The following is a 19499-nucleotide window of genomic DNA, read 5'->3' as shown; positions in this document are numbered from 1 at the left end:
TTTACGTGTTTGTTTGTTTTTCTTTTTCTATTATTCCTCAAAACAACCTAATGCAGCGATGTTAGTGGTTATTGTCTTTGGAAGTGATATGATCTGAAAGAGAGTACCATCACTCCAGAGTAACTCCAGCGTGTGCAGCACCTTCTCATTTTTCAAATTAAGGTGGATCCCTCCATTACTGAGTCACAGTATCAGAGGGTGACAAATTAAGGGTGAATCATATGCTGTTGCCTTCACAGTACTCAGGCCTTAGATGGATTGATCACATTCTGCGTGGGAGTTTTTTGAGTATTGAGCTCTTGTCACCTCATTATGTAAATGTAGCAGCAGTTTTACACATTGATCTTCATCTCTGTATCTGCATGCTACCATAAAATCCACAGGGTACCTGCACAGATATTAAATGCACATGTTGCAGCAAACACAGGAAATGTATAAAATTGAGGCCAGAGGTGCACATAGACTCATCATGGGCATGGACACTTAATGGGAATATTGGACTTTTAATTATGTTTAATTAACTGTTCTTTTTCAGGGGTAGAAAAAAATTGTACAGCATACATCCTTAATTACTTTATAAAACAAGAACTGGGTGCACATTATTATTATTATTATTATTATTATTATTATTATTATTATTATTATTGTTGTTGTTGTTGTTGTTGTTGTTATTATTTTCTCTAATCCACAAAAGATCTAAATTATACACACAGTCTCAATTACATGATTCATGCATAAAAAATTATTGATTACAACTGGCAGTTTTTATTTGTTTTGGTATTTGGAGTATTTGGACTGACCAATACACAAATGGAAACTGTGCTGCCACTTGAACAAGACAAATGCAAGTCAGACAAATTCAAGCTACTAACCACAATGACAAGAGGTATGTTTGGAGGAGTAAAAGCTAGCCTTTCAGAGCTAAAAAAAAACAAAAAAAAACTGTACCAGCAGCCAAGCATGGTAATGGTAGTGTTGTGCTCTGGGCTAGCAATAGTAGTACACTGTAAAAGTTAATAATGGGATAATGAAGAAGAAGAACTACCTCCAAATTCTTCAACTTCCCCACAGATAAACAGCTGGATGGTTGAAACACAATTGGGTGTTCCAACAGGACAATGATCCAAAACACACATCAAAAGTGATTTTGTAATGGTTAAACAGGGTCATATTAAGCGTGTGGAATTCCCAACACCCCAATCTGAATGTGGACTACATTTCAAAGCTGGGTTCATCCCAGGAAACCAACCAATTTGAGTAAAAAATATCAATTCTGCCAAGATGAGTGGTCAAATATGCAGCTAGAATTAAGTCAGAAGCTTATTGATGGCTACCAAAAGTGTGTGGTTGAGGGACAACATGCATATAATTAAACCTGTAAGTCTACTTTGACCCCATGTGGATTTGAGAAAATCCAAAATAAATGCAAACTTGTGCAGTCAATTCTTATTTTTTAAAGAGATTAAATCAATCATTTGGAAAAACAACTTGTGACCACAACAGCATTTAAAATAAAAACTTTGTCAGCAAATTACTCTCCTTTATATTTTAACATTGAACATTTCACACTTTTTCCGTGATGTTCGTCGCACCCATGAGGTAAAAGAATAAAATATGTCTTTTGTCTGCCCATGTCTGCATATGCATTTTGCCACAGAAACACAGATTCTACTTTATAGCTCCGCCTTACGTGTCTCGTGGTGGTTCACTGAGCGACCGAGCATCAGTGCCAGGCGCGGTCCCAGGTGCGCTCGGTCGGTTGGGGTCGTAGATTGCAGTGGTGGACCCCGGTGGTGCTTGAGAGCGAGATCTGAGCTTCTTATCCCCAGGAGCTTGGCACACTGACGGCTCGCTGACGGCTGAACCGAGGCCAGCGGGCTTCCCGGGGGGCCCGGTGAACCACTCCCCTGGCTTGGTCAGAATCTCCTGCTGCTTTCGGCAGTTATTGCACACCCAGATCACCTAAGATAGAAGGAGCACGGGTGGGGATTACAATAACAGCCATACGACACATGCATCTTTATCAGCTAATCTGCCAACAAGCTGTCATCACAGATGTTCTGCACAAACAGATCAGATAATATATGACATATACTTGCATAACACGACAGTGAAGTAGTGGTGAGGAGCTGAACGCTTTTCACATTAGTATCACAATAAGGTGTCGAAGAGAAAGGAAATATTCTTTACTGCAGTTAGTAGAAATCATCTCAGCCAAGTATTTTGCCAAGCACTAATCTGAGGCACGGCTGTGACTGTCAAACAGGAAATGGAACAATGCACTTCCTAAAGAGCTGCTCTGCTGCCCAGAAAAAGGTTTTTATGGAAGCCTTTTAAGATCAACATCAAGGCAGTTATAGCAGGGAGCAGCTTTGCTTCCACTGTGGGCCGCTCTTGGCCTCCAAATGAGGAACACAAAGCCAACTGGATAATGAAAGGACACTCAAGTCGCTGCCAAACTGATATCTCCCGTCTTCTTTCCTTCTATTTGTCCCATCACACATATGCACACTGACTATACATTGGCTGTGCTGATGCACTACGGCAAAGCGTGAGTCCAAACGCAGACACGTGACACACGCATCAGACCCACACAGCTGAGTGAATTGCATAACCACTTCGGGATGTAGTGATTACTTGATGTTAACCCTTTTTGACAGTGACAGCTAATTCAGTTTCAAGCGACCAACAGACTTTGTACCACGTACAGTATGTGGCACACTCAGACTTTGCTCCAAACAAAGCATCAAAGAAGCCTTTGACGCCAGTTTCCACTACTCAGCTGCTGTTAGATACTGCATTCATTCTATGAACAGACTGTAATCACTACGTTAAAGAAATGGCATCAAGTATAAGATGATACTTTTCCCCTCTCCGGTCCTCTTGTGCTGTGCAGCTAATGCATTAAACCTGCATTTCCTTCTAATGGCCATCAGGCGGCGACTCTGGTTTCAAAAAGAAGCGTGACTAGAAGCTTTCAGCTACCTTGGACTGTAACCTCAGTAAACACCTTATGGTCTTGCTCTAGTTTAAAGTCTTGTTGAGGACAACATAATGTTCACTTTGTACACCGTGGTCCCCATTAAAGCTGAAAAGCTTTAGGACAGGCCTACTTCTATAGACTGTATATTAAAGATGGATGCAACCCACCACCATGCTAGCGTTTCCTATTTATCATGTTTTTGACTATATATGCTGGGTTTATAGTTGTTTTTTAAATTGTTTTTAATGATCATTTCTTCCGTGTAGCTATTTTATATGTTTATATATGTTTTTCTGCATTTGTTGTGGACAGCAAAGAAAAAAAATCTTACAGGGCAACATGTTTTCCACTGTGCATATAGCAAAAAAACTTATTCAGTGTCTGTTCTGGACTTGGCCTTTCTGTTGCTCTCCCCAACTTCAGCTTTCCATGTATCCACTATCTTCAACTGTCTTCTTTTGACTATATTTCTAAGACTTCAAAGAATCTAAACTTCAGACCAGGGTAATCAATATTTAGCTATTGATGCAAACCTGACCTTAAGAAGCTAGATGAGGGATTGTGAAGATGAGGTAACCTATGGTGTTGAAGTATTCAATTCAGTTCTATTTTGTTCTGTGTATACTATACCAACACGCCAGCAGTCTTCACTCATAACACTTTGGAGGTATTTCAAAGCTACTGTAGCTTTTCTTTCTACATCTGTAGAGCTTGCAAAGCTTGCAGTCGTTTTTTGTGGTCAAGTGAAAAGCTCAGGAGTACACAATTCTTTTTCATGCTGGCTTCTCTTTCATTTTGGTCTAATACTTAGATTTAGATTTTGCGTTATTATGGTAACATAAGGTGTCGTAAAACCACCTGATGCTATGTCATCATCAATGACTCTTGTCAGCTCCACTCCACGAGCTCAGATGAGGAGGTGTTCACACAGTGAGAGCAGGGAAAGCACCCTGTCTGTAAATGACAGCAGTAAACAGTAAAGTCTCTCACACTAAGACCTTTTCAAATAAATTAGGTGAAAAAGATTAACACTTGATTTATTTCGATCCAGTTGGCATTTATTATTTTATAAATGAATACCAGAGCGATACACATTTATACCTGGAAATATTAATTTTACCTTAGAAAGTTGCAAAAACAGTATAACAGTGTAACTAAAGCCTCATGTTGCTTAACACATAATTACTTAACAGTGCTATAGGACTGACACTTGGTATCAGCATGGAATTTTGGTATCAGTATCAAAATTGGAAAAAGTTTTTGTACATTTTTGTACATCTGACTCACCTTTCTTGCTTTCACTGCTAAATGTGGAGAGATCAGAACTTTCTGATACCTTGAATACATACATTGAGGATGCCAATGTTCACATTTTGGACAGAGAGGACAGATGGTTTGAAAGAGGAGTGAAAGAAGCCATCTATGTCCACTGTGAGCGACCATCTTTGAACAGAGGCGGTGGTTTACGACACCAACTGTCTGCCATCTATAATCCAGTTTTGAGTTCCCTCCCCAGACGCCTTAACGCCCACTCACATCCTGGGCCATCTGACCTCAGGAATTCGCATGATAAGGTGGGGCCAGGTTTCACAATGAGCTCACCCGAAACCCTGGCTGATTGGGACCCACACCCAGTTTTACACCTTGGCTCAGGCGATTAGAGGATCATCAGGGGGTCCTTTTGTCCCTCTGTGGGGGGATACTCCCACTAGGTTTAAATCTGGGACTCCCCACCATTTGACCTTAGAACTGAAGAAGCTTCTCGGATGAGAGGTGAAACGTCTTCAAGCACCTTAAAGAAGTCCAGACGCTTTTCTTTGCAAGTTCCTTTGGATACCTTGAATAGTTTTTCTATCATTTCTTTTTTTCTTAAAAAATAAAATGAAAAAGAAGCAAGCTGAGAAAAGGCAAATGTAACATCTTTGGAGCTTCAGCTTTAGCCTAAATAGATTTGTCAAAAATTGAGCACAGCACCAGCTGGTAACATCCATCCACCCATTCATTTTCTTAACTGCTTATCCAGTTAAGAGCTGCGGGTGGGGTGGGCTGGAGCTTATCCCGGCTGTCACTGGACAGGTCGCCAGGGCATCACAGCAGCTTGTTACAGTCAATCAAAAGATCACTAACAAAACTAACAGAGGGCTCTGTTCTTCTGCTGTGCTACATGGCGGCTGGTCTTAAAAACAACAGTTTCTCTGTGCACATTCTCCACCACCATCAGCTCATATTGATAAGAGGTGTGGGCTACAGCCCAGAATAGAAAGGCAGAGAGAAGCAAGGACGGCTCGCAGTGTGAATGTAGCTTTACTCAAAGTGATATGAGAGCCAGAATGAGGAAGAAGGAGATGACAGAGGAAGTGAGGCTGGGCGGGAAATAAAGAGACAGTGAGTGGATGGAGGAGGAGGGTGAGTGGAGGTTAGAGCCGGTCCCACTCCTCCAGCCACCAGGGTTCTCATTACTCCTGAGCACTCCCCAATGACTCTTTAAAGAGAGCTAAAATAAAACACTCTGGCATCACCCCGCTTTCCCAACTCTTCTTCTTACCATCTCTCTCGCTCCTCTTCCTCCTCCCTCCCTCCCGCTCCCTCACCCCACCACTTTCCCTTCCATTCCTCCCTCCTCCAGATTGCTTTTGATTAAAGCTACAAAAGCCGAGGAGAAAACAGCTTTACACCAACGCAGCTATATTTATCCTGCCAAACACCCCAGCACCACCGGGGAGAGAGGGAGAATGTGTGCGCACACAAACACACACATATACACAGAGCAAAGAAAGCAAAACACTGCCTCATGTGGGACATTATAGCTTCGGTGAAAACATTCACCAATCTGTGATTTTTCTGCAGCCAGACCGCCAAGGTGGATGGCTGCCAGATCAACACTGCAATGCTAGCCTATTCGTCCGTACATTGACAGGTGGGCCGACATGCCTCGCAGTCACACAGGGAAGTTCAGTGCTTTCCTAACAAATATTACTGGAACATCTTTATTTAATTTCTTCACTTGGTCAAAAAATCTTTTGATGTTAAAAAGGTGAAAAGAGAAATTAAATTTCAATCTCAAAATTAGTGGAAAAAAACCCACAAAACACTTGAGTCAGATTTGCCAGCAAAGCTATCGTTTATGCTAATGTGCTAACATCTCTTTAAATGGGACCAATTAATCTTTTACTTATTATCTGGAATGTAATGTACTTTTAAAATCAGACATAAGTGATTCTAAGAAACACAGTGTCTACTTGGCCTCCAATAACACTGTGAGAACATTCGACTCCCCTTTGACCAGGATCTGTCCTTCAGCGTCCACATTAACAAATGTTTCTGATGTCTTTTTTCTTCTGCACAGTATTGCTAAACATCCTGTCCCAGAATGATGTATCAGGAAAACAAATTTGAGCATTTGTTATTTCTAAACCACACTTTTGCAATTCCTTTTTATCAAGTTGCTCTAAAAGCTCCTAGATAATCCTTTAGTAAGGATGTCAAACTTATTTTTCATTGTTGACCACATTGAGACCACTTTACTTTTTGTTTATCTGCGGTCCCATTGTAAAAAAACAGAAATTTCTATAGTAGGTAGTAAAAAAAAACTATCAGCAGGCCTACTTGTGGTTACTAAAAGTAGAATGGGATGCAAAGCTTCCAGCTTTCAGCCCCTCCTCTGTGGAGACAGCCACCCACGCTTCTTTTAAGGCTTAAAATTTTCCTTTCTGATAAATCTTAGAATTAGGACTGGATCAGACCAAACCATCCTTTAGTTATTCTGCTATAGGTTATGTGCAAACCCAAGTTTTGTTTCCTCTGTCATAGACTACAAATTTTAAAAACAACTTGCCTTTTAATTGGGAAATTGTTTTTGAAGCAAAAACGCTGTTGAGATATTTCTCTCATCAGCTGTATTTGGTACTGAAGATGACACTGACACATTTTGCAAATTACCTTTGCTGATTTAGTCATTCACTGGGTGTGCTTTATACTTACAATACACAATTCACAGAGAAACTTTTTTTACACTTTAGAAAGTATGCAAAGAAAGCTTGATCAGAACAACACCATTAATACCTTTTGACTTGCTTCCCATGAAAATAAATAATATGGACAAGATGTGGACAATTGTCATTTTAGTCACATGACACAAAACTATGGAAGTTTGAGGCCGGGAAGAGAGAGGAAAGTAGAACAGAAAGTAGAACACTGGTGAAAATCAATTTCCGAATCCCGGTTTCATGTTCCAACTTTAAGTTTAACACAGACTTCTAAATAAGCATTGTTCATGATGAAAGTAAAGGCCTTTAGACAAAAAGGATAATGCAACATTTAACAACATTCTGACCGAGACGCCTGCCGCATATTTTGCTGTGAATGCAGATTACATTTGTCTTGATTTTACAGTTTGATACAACAGGCTCCAACACCACCAACTACACCTGATGACGGGGTGCAAGGTAGGGGGCTGTTGTAATGGGGACCTGCAGCCACGAACAAAAACAAGCAGTTGTGGTCAGAGTCCATCTATGGGGTAAGACATGTTTGTGATACGTTATCTGGCACGAAGTACTTCAAAAACAGTATTGTTCAGTGTATGTGTTCCACTTTTCAAGTCCTTTTGAAGTCCTCCCCCAACTACTACCATGAACAGAATCCAAATCTGTGGGAAACCTCCAAAGATACATAAAAGGTACCACAACTGATCACTTGAACAATTTTAGACTCTTTCTCTGAGCGATCCCTTTTTTAAATACAGCCAAATTGTCAGCACAAATGCTGCTTTTAACATATACCAACAGTTAAAAACGTTTTAGCGCTGTAAAAGCTTGCATGTGTTAGTGACAATTTTAGATGTAGTGCATGAAACAACAACATAACGCATTACTGTTGAGTAATCACGTCACAGTTTCAGTTTTGTTGTAGCTAGTGTTACAAAAGTTCTTAAATGGTCTGCATGACTGGCAGATAGGAAAAAAAAAACATCACACGTGCCATTTTCTTCCTACTTATATATTTTAGGTGATTACAATTTGTGTGCAGGGAAGAAGAAACTTGTGACATACTCTGCAGTTTTTTTAAGGGTGTGGAGATATGGACACTTAAATATTGTTTGCACTAAACCGTAAGAGTGTGATGGTGAAGTGCAAACTGCATCAAGGACAGGAACAACTGCATAATACTGCTAACATAACATCAGGCGGATCTACATGTGGCCCCCTAAAATAATCTCTTGCCACCCCCAGTGCCACCCTAGTGTTGCATATGACAATGCTTATTTAAAAAAAGCTACCATTAAGCTAGCATTAACACGTTGAGACTAGTTAGACGTAACACATAATATGTCGATTACAGTAGCTGCACTGCATATTCCCAACAGCCTAGTACCACTTGGTAGGCTCAGTGGTTACAGGAAGGTATCTTGACATGCATCTCCTTGGCCTGAATCCCTTGATATGTATCTTCTAGGCCAGTACCCCATTGTTACATATCTTCTTGCTCTGTATCTTCTTCGGCAGCAGCAGCAGTGGCAATGCCTGTATCTTAAATAAACAAGCTCCCTAGATGCATTATATCCTCTCCAAGGTTTTGACGCAGTAGCTCTGCGGACTCTGAGCTCTGTTGGGGTGACAGACTTGGTCCTTAGGAGTCTGGTGGTGCAGCGACACTGACACTTCTTGAAATGGAAGCGAAGCACTTGATGGTGGAAGCAGTTTCAAAGGGAAGGGACGAGGAGCAGAAAGCAACCAGGCATCATCCGCTGACATCACAGCACCCTGTTTCTCTAGAGTCAAACTACGCAAACGGAAAGACAAGGTTTGAATGGCTGGACTCAAACTAGCTGTGTACGGCTACTTTCATATCTCCTGAATTATTAGCCTCCCCAGAACCTGGACCTCAACATTAAAGAAGCACTGTGGGATCATTTTGCCAGAACAAAAGGCAGCAAACATCCAAATAAGTGCTTTTGCTATCCTCCAAAAGCCTTCACCTTCTAGCTAGCTAGCCTTCCACAAGCTAAGTGCTGACACAATGTCGCCATAAGCCCACGAACCAATGACTGTAAAATGACTGTACTGTACTTTACAGTCATTGCCACAGACCACACATGCCAACTCTCCCGATTTTTCCAGGCGAATCTCGGATTTCAGTGCCCCTCTTGAAAATCTCCTGGAGTCACTATCCTCCCAAAGTTCTCCTGATTTTCCACCTGGACAACAAAATTGAAAAACCATATCCCAGATTGGCCCAGTCAATTCCAGTTTCCATCAATGGCTAATGCAATACTTAGTTTTAATATTACTCTTATTACTCTTTCTGGTTTGCAAAATAAACTTTTACCATATTTTCAGGCGAGAATGTAGCTGTGTAAACTTCAAATATCTGAGCCGGTGAGAACAGCAAACTCCCGGCACATCGTTTCCAAACCCCCGCGGTCTTTCGCTACTCAGGTTAAACATGATATATAAGTCACTGAAATAACTTAAACATGTTATTGTTTGGCTTTTTTCAGTGTTTTATTTGTTCGTGAGTAAATTGGTTTGGCTGAGATTAAAGTTATTCAATTAGATTAAATAAAACGTTATTAATCCCTCGGAAGGGTTCCTCCGGGGGTTTTCACACAGCTGAATAAACATCAAACAGAAAACTGATTAAACAGAAGTGTGAGATGGTCAAGAATTTACGCCAGCGTCCGGTTATATTTTAGATAGCAAGGAGCAGACGGCAGAGTTTCACTCCACCGAGAGAGCTTGTGACGTAATTCCAACCATCCAATTTCACAGTCGCTCATTTCCGGTCTACCCAGCTTTCAGAGGACCCGGCCCACTTAGGTCGCGAAGGCCGGGTCCTCAGGTGGACGCAGCCTCTGAATTTGGACACCCCCACTGTTTCTGGCCCCCCCCCCCCAACAGTCCTTTTGAATGTCTCCCTAATTCTGAGGTCTCTGTAATACAACACTAGCGCATGTTTACACATAGCTGACCAGCTAGCTAACCAGCTACCTCTACTAATAACTAAAGTTGAGCAGACACTAAACAATGAGCTCATTCCTCATCAGTCACACTGCCACATGTCGGCGTCATCAGAATACTGCAGGTTTTTAGCGTGGAAACCGTAGCATTCCTCCCATGTGGGTTTCATATCTACCACCATCCTGACGTACATGCCTGGCATCGTCCTTGAATTCAGTATATATACACGTTTTGTTTTTTTGTTTATTATTTCAAGTACATATAGAAATATGCTAATAATGTTGTACAAATTCAAAGGATACAATGAACTGCCAGAAGGGACACAGAAACAATATAACCATATAAAACAGAGATAATGAATGTTGACATCGAAATAGATGCTCACATGACCAAGATGCAAAATGTGTATCTGTGTTAATTTGTATCCCTGTAGTCCTCCTAAAGTATAGCGTTCCATGTCAGCTATTACTGATACTATATATTTAAATAATAACTACAATTCTTTTCCCCTTTTCACTGAATAATGACTGAATTATCTCTTTAGAAGACAGTTGACTGACACAAACACAATTTTCATTATAAAGGAAAACATGTGAAACAGAGCCACGCTGCGAGCAAAACAGATCATTTTCATTGTAAACCAAGCCACAGTTGGCATGTTTCTACATCTACATCACTATGTGGGAATGACATGTTTTCAGAGCACGGTATTCAGAATGACCCCCTGACCCCAACCCTAACCCCCAAACTCTGGCTCTTGGTAATCACATTATGATTACCAAAAGGATTCAGAATGAAAAGCAATGCATAATGTTGTCTGTGTTATAGTCTGACAATGGTGGCCTGACTTGTAATCTGTATTCAATACTCATCAGGTTATAACATGTCATCACTGACTAAAATTTAGGAAACCTTGTCCTACCCAGCAGGTCTTGATGAAATTAAGAGCCATAATGGATTTTTAGATCTTGCCTGGTATCTAAAATCTACAAAGAAATAAGACGGTTCTTTGCTAAGGTGTTCAATTCTCCACTGTGTTCACCATCCCCTTACTTACTTCCCAAGCTGTCATTTGGAGCAGATCAGGGGCGTGGTTTTATTTGTGCTATGGGAGAACGAACCAAACCCTTCTCTGTGGGTTCAGCACAACATGCAGCACCTCTCATTTCCAGCAAAAACTCAAGCCAAGATCCCAGGAAATCAACAGGTACAAAACCACCGACTGTTGACCAATCAGTTCTCTAGAAAACACCATCAACGTTCCAGGAAGAACCCATGGACACCTTGATACACAGACAGTATGAGAGTATACACAGCTTTGTAGGTTCACAGTCCTCCACCTCACGGCAGTCGTAAGTGGTTGAGTTGAAGGCAAGTGCACTTTTTTTAGGTTCTTGAAAACATTTCACCTCTAATCTGAAAGGGTTCCTTAGTTCTAACAACTTATTGTAAAAATTATATTATATATATATATTATTATATATTATTATGTTCTTTTATATACATTTCTATAGTTATATAATCACAGAACAGGTCACCCAATCCTTGTGCTTGACATTATTTCTAATTTACAAGTAAGCCTCATTTTCTTTGTTTTTTCCTTACTTACTCTCAGACTCTTTCACAGTCCCAGAGCGGCCGCTGAAAAACACTGAACTACCACTGAAACTTTCTTCCACACCATAACAAAGTATCAAAGCACCACGTACACAACTGTAACTCAAGTGAGACCTCCCTGTTTCTTAATGGCAGAGCAGTAATAACTTACTAACTTAACACAGTCAGTGTTTCTGGCCAGTTTTCCAAAAATAGACTTTGTCATAAACTGCATGAATGATAAATGTGTATATGTGTGTGTATGTGTGTGCGAAAAATTAAACCATGGAGTTAAATTTGCTGGTTGGCTTTAAGAAAAACATGTTTTGGGTTAGTTTCTGAGGCTGGACATCTTCTCTGCCGGTGTACTTCCTCTCTCACGAACACTTGACTCCTGTCTGGAGCGTTTTTCATGTTTCACTCCTGTTCTCGACATGATGATACTCCATAACAAATGGCCAGTCTTGTGGCGATATGGAGCTGGTGAGGTGTTCTTTTATGAGAGAGTCACTTAATCCCAGAGTAATCCCTGTATTAGATCACACTCTGATGGAGAAACAATCAGAGAAGAAGGAGGAACTGTTGGCAGGGAGACTCTTACACACACAAAGAAAATATATATAACCGGCTCCTCACAAGAGCAGTGATGCAAACATGCAGATCCAAACGTCTTCTCTTTTTCACACACACACACAAATTGCGACAACAGCAGCAACACGTCATGTGACCACAATGAGACCACCACTAACACCACCCCCCCCTTCCCCCTTGAGATGAGTTTGTGAGTGAAGGAATGAGCAAGAGCAGGAGAACAGCCCCTCCACAGATGGAAACTAGGACACCAAACTCCTGTGTGTTTGTTTAGCGTCCTGCTGCATCTGAACGTGTTTGTGCGTGGCCATCTGCGCCTATGTGTCTGCTCCTGTCAAGAAGAGCAGCTATGCATGTGTGCATCTTTACTCGCACACATGTGTGTGTCTATATATATGCGTTTGGATAACAGTGAATAGTCCAGTGATGGAACCTTGAAGTTGGAATGCTGATTGTTTGTTTCCTGAGGAAAGGAAGCATCCCCCAGGTCACTGGCAGACCTCTTCAGCACAGATTTAGGCTACGTCCACACAAGCCCGGATAGATTTGAAAACGTTGTTTTCGTCTAAAAAAGCTCTGCGTCCACACTAGCGTTTTCAGTCGTTTTCACAGAATGTGCGTCCACATTAAAACGGCCGAAACCGCTCACGTTCCAGTCCTCTGAGAATTAAGAATTTGAAGAAAAGCTGTCTGGAGCATGTACAAACTGATCTTAATTTTTTTTAGGGCTGTCAAAATTGAGAGCAATCACAAGAACTGCTGTATAATGTCCTCTATCTTTGTTTAATTGGTCACATGACTGCATCACATGACTAAAATGCATCATCATTTTAGAAAGTCTGCGTTTTCGAGTGTCCACACTGCAACAGGACAGCTCTGTTTTGAAATGTATGCGTTTTCGAGAGCGTTTCAAAACGCTGCGTTTTTACTTGAGGAAAACGCCGTCTCAGTGTGGACGGGAGGCCAAAACGGTGAGAAAACGATGCGTTTTCAAACGAAAACGCATTAGTGTGGACGTAGCCTTTGGTATGTTACAAGCCTGCCACATGATCAGAAACTTGAAACATTTCAAATCAACTCTTTCACAAACATTTCACCTTCAATTATTAAAATTCCATCTGGATATGATAAGTGAAAATTCTATAAGGAGCAGATGTAAACAGGTCTCTGGTGACCTGGTAAAAAAAGAAAGAGAGGCTACCTGTATTGAGCCAGTCAACATATTTTAAGTCAGATTTGAGTGAACCAGAAGCTATAATATTCTGGTCATCCTCCAGTTTATTTCCATCCAGTTTACTAAAAACATGACTCACTGTCATGTTACCCCTGCCAGCCACTATTCTACTAACATCTTCCAACGCCTGCTTCTTAACAGGTGAAACAAATAGCACATTAAAACCCAGGGAGGGAAGGGGGTGGAGGGGAGGTAACCAGGAAGTAAGATCAACCAATGACAGCTTGACGTATTGCACTGGCAGCACGCGAGGGCGTCCATAAATCCTGCGGTAAGGATGAAAGACTGCCACAAAGGAGATTAGTGTCCACAGCAGCTAATGAGGCACTATATCAGCACAACCCGGCACCCGCAGCAACACATACAGACATACATTACACACATCTCCATACACGGAAAGCTCACACACTAAAAAATGCACTTGCAGGCACCCGAGTATATTGTGTTTGTACTGTAACCCATGAAACAGTGGTCTCACAAGCAAGCACAGAGCATGAGAGGCTGCACACACTAGTACAGCACAGGTTTAGATACAGGAGCTTTACCTGCACCTCGTCTCGGTCTCCAACCTAGAAATATTGGGGTTCCACTAAAGTGAGAAAATTATTAACACTGTGCCTTATTGTGGCAGTTAATGTTTGACTGCATGTTGGAACATTGTCTGCAGTCAACAACACAGTTTCCACTCACACACTGAGTTGTAGTACTGCAGGTGAGTTTAGTGATGATGCTGTGCTTACCTTTTTTACCACTGTATAAAAAAGGTAAGTTTCTAATCTAATCTCTAATCAACACCTGTTAATGAAGGTTTGCTTACATCAGAAAATGAGTAGCCATTTTCTTAACCCATTATCCAAACAGATTTGCGTTGGGGTCGAAGCCTTTCTCAGCCGATATTTGGCAGGAACCGCAGCGCACCCTGAACAGGCGGTCAGTCACAGAAAACCCACACAGGCACAGAAAGGACATAGTGAAGCAACAAGTTCAAACCCAGAGCCTGAGTGTGAATAGTTGTCTGTCTCTCTGTGTTAGCCCTGTGACAGACTGTCGACCTGTACCCCGCCTCTTGCCTTATGATAGCTGGGATAGGCTCCAACCCCCTGCGACCCTGATAAGGACAAGTGGATGGATGGAGGAAATAAAGTGAGAGAAAAAGACGTCCACACCTCCACAGTTGAAATCATAAATTTTAAGACAAAAAACCTACATTATAAACTAGGACTTTAAATAATCTTGAGATGTACTATTCAGCCCTGTTCACTGAAAACACATTAAAGACTTGCATTTGAGAATCTATGAAATCTGTGCTATGAACCTATGAAAATCAACTCACCCCTCCCTGGACAGCACCTGTTTGACCTCATGCCCTCTGGTGGGAGGTACAAGTGTTTAACTGCTTTTTTCCCCTTGAACACTAAGCCCAGTGAGTGGACCCAGTGAACCACACTCACCATACTTTTATATTTTTGCAAATGAGACATTGGGTCTCAATGGGACTACCTGCATAAATAAAGGTTAAATTTTTTTAAAATGCTATTTCAATGTTAATATAGCCACTATTTTTCTCGCCATTTTAATTTTGCAAATGTATTATATTTGTAAATTCATTCAGAGGAATGAATGGTGAGTGCAAGCAAACAAGAATGTATGCATGCTAGTCTGCTGAAATGTAAGCTCTGCTCCAATTTCAGTGTTCAACACCCAAGTACAGCGACAATCTTCATCTTTTTATCAGTCTTTTTACAATTACAGTATCCCTCAGAAGGTTTCCAGCTGGTTGGTATCTGGTATCCCCAACATGGTCTTGTTCATATAATATTCATTATAATAATGTTGATCCAGAATCAACATTGCAACTGCACAGTCACATTTTTGTGATCTCATACCTTTGCAGGGGGAAAAGATTTTTTTTCTTTATTAATTTATACAGTGTAATAAATATATTATCAAGTTAGGTTTCCTGTCAGCCAAATTTAAGTTCCTCATGTTGGTTTACTAATGAAAAATTTTAAGAGCATTAGCTATCTTTTGGGCTAAAGCTAACTGAATGATCAAGCCGTGTTATTGATCAGCTACAATCCTGGACCAACATTATTATGATTCAGGAACGATACTAACATGGGGATATCAGATCAGAATTCTACATAAAGGGGTAACCACTAACCCAAATGCTACCCCTAACCCTCAATGGGCAGGGTTCAAATGGATGTTAAAAGATTAGCCTCAAACTACAGGTTTCATGCCTACTTGCCATAACCAAAACGAAAAGCTTATGAAAGACTAACTTCTAGGCCAGCGTTCATGCTTCAGACATGCTTCAGACAAAAATATCAACTGCTTGCCACTGCTGTTTCTTAAAATGTGTTTGATTAGCAGGAGACTAAAACTACTAAATAAACCCTAGTTCCACAACTAAATAAGCCGCCTACTGTAAAATCTGATGGATGGTAACAAATTAATCCTCCAAGATCTAAGACACCACTGACGCCAACCCCCAAACTCTGGCTCTTGGTAAATGGTAAAATGGTAAATGGCCTGTATTTGTATAGCGCTTTACTAGTCCCTAAGGTCCCCAAAGCACTTTACACATCCAGTCATCCACCCATTCACACACTGGTGATGGCAAGCTACATTGTAGCCACAGCCACCCTGGGGCGCACTGACAGAGGCGAGGCTGCCGGACACTGGCGCCACCGGGCCCTCTGACCACCACCAGTAGGCAACGGGTGAAGTGTCTTGCCCAAGGACACAACGACCGAGACTGTCCAAGCCGGGGCTCGAACCGGCAACCTTCCGATTACAAGGCGAACTCCCAACTCTTGAGCCACAATCGCCCAAATCGCCCTTGGTAATCACATTATGTCATGTTTGTTATTTTAATAATGATTTACCAAGTCTTGGCAATCATGGAACACTGAAAACAATCATTCTAACAGAAGTGCATCAATTGTGCTTTTCTTTAAAATATAGTTAGGGTAGGGTTACAGCTTTCACCAGTGATGACTGAGACTTGAGAGAAAGTTAAAGGAATGAGTAATAAGTAATTACTCATTCCCTAACTTTACTGAACTGACGGAAGATACAGACACTAAAAGCAGCATGAACTGTCTATATATGATTTTTATATGAATAATTTTTTACATTAATTTCTATGAATAATGTGCCTTCCTCAAGTACAAGGTGTCTGTGTATGTGTGAGTGTTTGCCCTTAAGAGTGTGTGCCACACCAACCAGGAGAGAGATGGCCCCCTTAAGGCCAGTCAATGAGAGACGGACGCGGAGACGGACGCAGTTAGCAAGACTGGCGATCAATAGTAATCATGAGGCGCTGTGGCGTTTACAGCGGATGACACATCGCTCCGGCTTTTTCTACAGCACTGCACACCGACACAAAGCAGCACAGAGCCATAATTCCTTGTAAGCCTAGATCAATAGATATACATTTGCACAAGTGTGAGGCACATACTATATTTTGAAGTATCTTGGATTTTATTTTATTTCATAGGATAAGACTAACTTTTTGCCCTAGTGGCCAGCAAATAGAAGTAGACTTAGCTACATGCTGGCCACTTCACAAACACCGTGATGCTTCTAATAAATCAACACAAGCATGACACAAGCGTGTCTGTGAGCTCATAAACACCACCCTCAGGAAAAGATAAGTGTTACATTATCATGAGGGCAAGATAAACTGAGGTGATGAATGTACATGCTATCAGTCTTAAAGATAAGGCATTGGGGGAAGCTTGAAGGGAGGAGAAATACACTGCTAAAAAAGATTAAAGCAACACTTTAAAAAGCACATCAGATTTAAGTGGAAAAAAAAAGAAAACATGCTGGATATCTATACCAACATGGTCTGGGTCATGTGTTAGGAATGAAAGGATGCCACTTGGTTTGATGGAAATGAAAGTGATCAACCTACAGAGGGCTGAATTCAAAGACACCCTGTAAATCAACATGAGAAAAATTCACACAGCAGGTACTTGGTAGTTTGTAAGGACCGTGGATCTGTCCAGGAAAATCTCCTCCCAGATCTGGACCAGGGGAATACTGAGATCCTGGACAGTCTGAGGTAGAACCTGGCGGCTGGATGGAATAAAACATGATTTCACCGAGGTGTTCTACTGGATTTAGGTGAGCCAGTTCCTTAATCCTCCAGGAACTCCCTGCACACTCTTGCCACATGAGTTCAGGCATTGTTGTGTGCCAGGAGGAACCAAGTCCCACTGCAGTAGCGTCCAAAGATTTCATCCCGATACCTTAGTAGATATGCCTGCCCAGAACATCACTGACCCACCACCAAAGTGACCATACTGAACAAAGTTATAGACAGTATAACATTCTCCATGAGTTCTCCAGACCCACAGGGCGCAGGTGGAGGCCTGCAGGAGGTCATGTTGTAGCGCTGGCAGTGTGCATTCTGTTCCTCCTTGCATAAAGGAGCAGATACCGGTCCTGATGATGTGTTTCCGCGGCCGTGTCCAGCTCTCCTAGAGTAGAATCTTCACCACATTCTTCAAACTGTGCTGTGAGACACAGCAAACCTTATGGCAATGGTACGTATTGATATGCCATCTTGGAGGAGCTGAACTACCTCTTCAGCCTCTGTAGGGTCCAGGTATCATGATCCCTATAGCCAAATACAAAACTAATGGAAAACAGTCAGAAATGACGAGGAGGGAGATTGGGGGTTGTCTCATTGTCGGACCTGTTGTATATTTCAGTAATACTAAAGCAGCTGACCCTAACCTTAAGCAATCAGAAATGATTAATGTTAATGGTCATTAACTTCATAATAATTCATAATAATTTAACTCCTAAATGTATTATTAAGAAAAGGGAAGATGTAATGTCTGCATTCTCTCGATTTGCCTTTAGAGTTCTGAAAGTTTTGTATTTCTAAAAATTAACAGCATCTATAGTCTGTAAACATCCCTGCCAGTAATTCTGAATGAGAACTGGTCTAAAAACAGCAATCTACCAGCACCGAGCTGAGTTACAGTCACATAACCCCCCCCCCCCCCCAACAGAAATACAGCCCTGGACATTACAATGAAAGCAAAGAGAGGGAAAAGAGGTGTTTGTGTATTTGTGCATGTGTGACGGTGAAGTAACACAAACAGCTCTTCTGTAGTTCCCCATGAGAGGAAGAATCAAGACTTCAAAAATGGCCCTCTCTGCGAGAAACACTTGGCTTCAGGTATCACTGCAGATAATGAGCACTGAATATCATTAGCACAACACGCTAGCCTGCGTGCACCACACGCTTCACATCCCTGCGCCTATTAAAACTTTATTTATCATTGTATCTATCTACCACACTTCATAACACAACGAATTAAGCAGACACGTGTGAGAATGACAGGGAAAAATATAGTGACTATTAGTGTTTTTTTCAGTTTCCTGCTTTATATTACCTTGGACTGTTTAATGAAAAAAGTGTTTTTTCATTTTTTTTTAACAATGATTTATTGAAAGTGTTCATTTTTAAAAGCATTAGTATTTTTGGTTGCTGTTATGAAACACCAACAACTTTGTGCGGTAAGCGCTGCCAGTTCAAACATGATTGTAGCCAAAGTAATACAAAAATGGCAAAGTGGTGTTAAAGCAGTTACGAGAGGAGAATTAAGAGTTGTAAAGACAAAATGATACAAAAACATCCTGAGTGATAGGGCTGTTCAATATAACGATATATATCGGATGACGATATGAAAACATCTATCATTTCATTTTACGCTATCATTTGTTTCGTGGTGTCGCAAAATAAACTGTTTACGGCAATATTTTTTATCGATTTGATGGTCACTGTAGTGTTAATTTCTTAAAGTTCTCTCTTTCTCTTATATTTAATATAACCACACTACGGCCGGACAAGTGCCTGTTTTTATGCGTTGTCATTAGCAACAACGAAGGTAAAACCATCGCGTGCTCCCCTGTCCGCTTGTTTACACATAAACCTTTCACAATAAAGCTGAAGATCCTGTTGAGATTTTTCAAAATAAACTGAATCACGTGAAAGAGTAAGCAGAGTGTGTACGGATGAGAAGCAAAAAAGAGGTGCTAAAAAAAAACATCGAAATGTGTAACACAGAAGGATAATACAGGAATGCACAGATATCAACACCTCCAACTG

General features: G+C 41.1%; 1 protein-coding gene across 6 annotated transcripts in view; it reads right to left on the bottom strand.

The window, feature by feature from the left end:
- Window positions 1-19499, bottom strand: part of rims1a (regulating synaptic membrane exocytosis 1a) — a 110084-nt gene that overhangs the window by 47877 nt on the left and 42708 nt on the right. For all 6 annotated transcript variants that reach the window (XM_006806963.2, XM_006806965.2, XM_006806966.2 and 3 more), the window contains exon 5: window positions 1691-1962. In XM_006806963.2, the coding sequence (XP_006807026.1) occupies window positions 1691-1962 (272 nt within the window). The remainder of the gene's footprint in view (window positions 1-1690; window positions 1963-19499) is intronic.

The sequence above is a fragment of the Neolamprologus brichardi genome, chromosome 13 (genome assembly GCF_056152115.1).
Source record: "Neolamprologus brichardi isolate AB-2024 chromosome 13, ASM5615211v1, whole genome shotgun sequence".
NCBI classification, from domain to species: Eukaryota; Metazoa; Chordata; class Actinopteri; order Cichliformes; family Cichlidae; genus Neolamprologus; species Neolamprologus brichardi.
The sequence above is the reverse complement of the archived record's forward strand: the minus strand, read 5'-3'. Positions and strand labels throughout refer to the sequence as shown.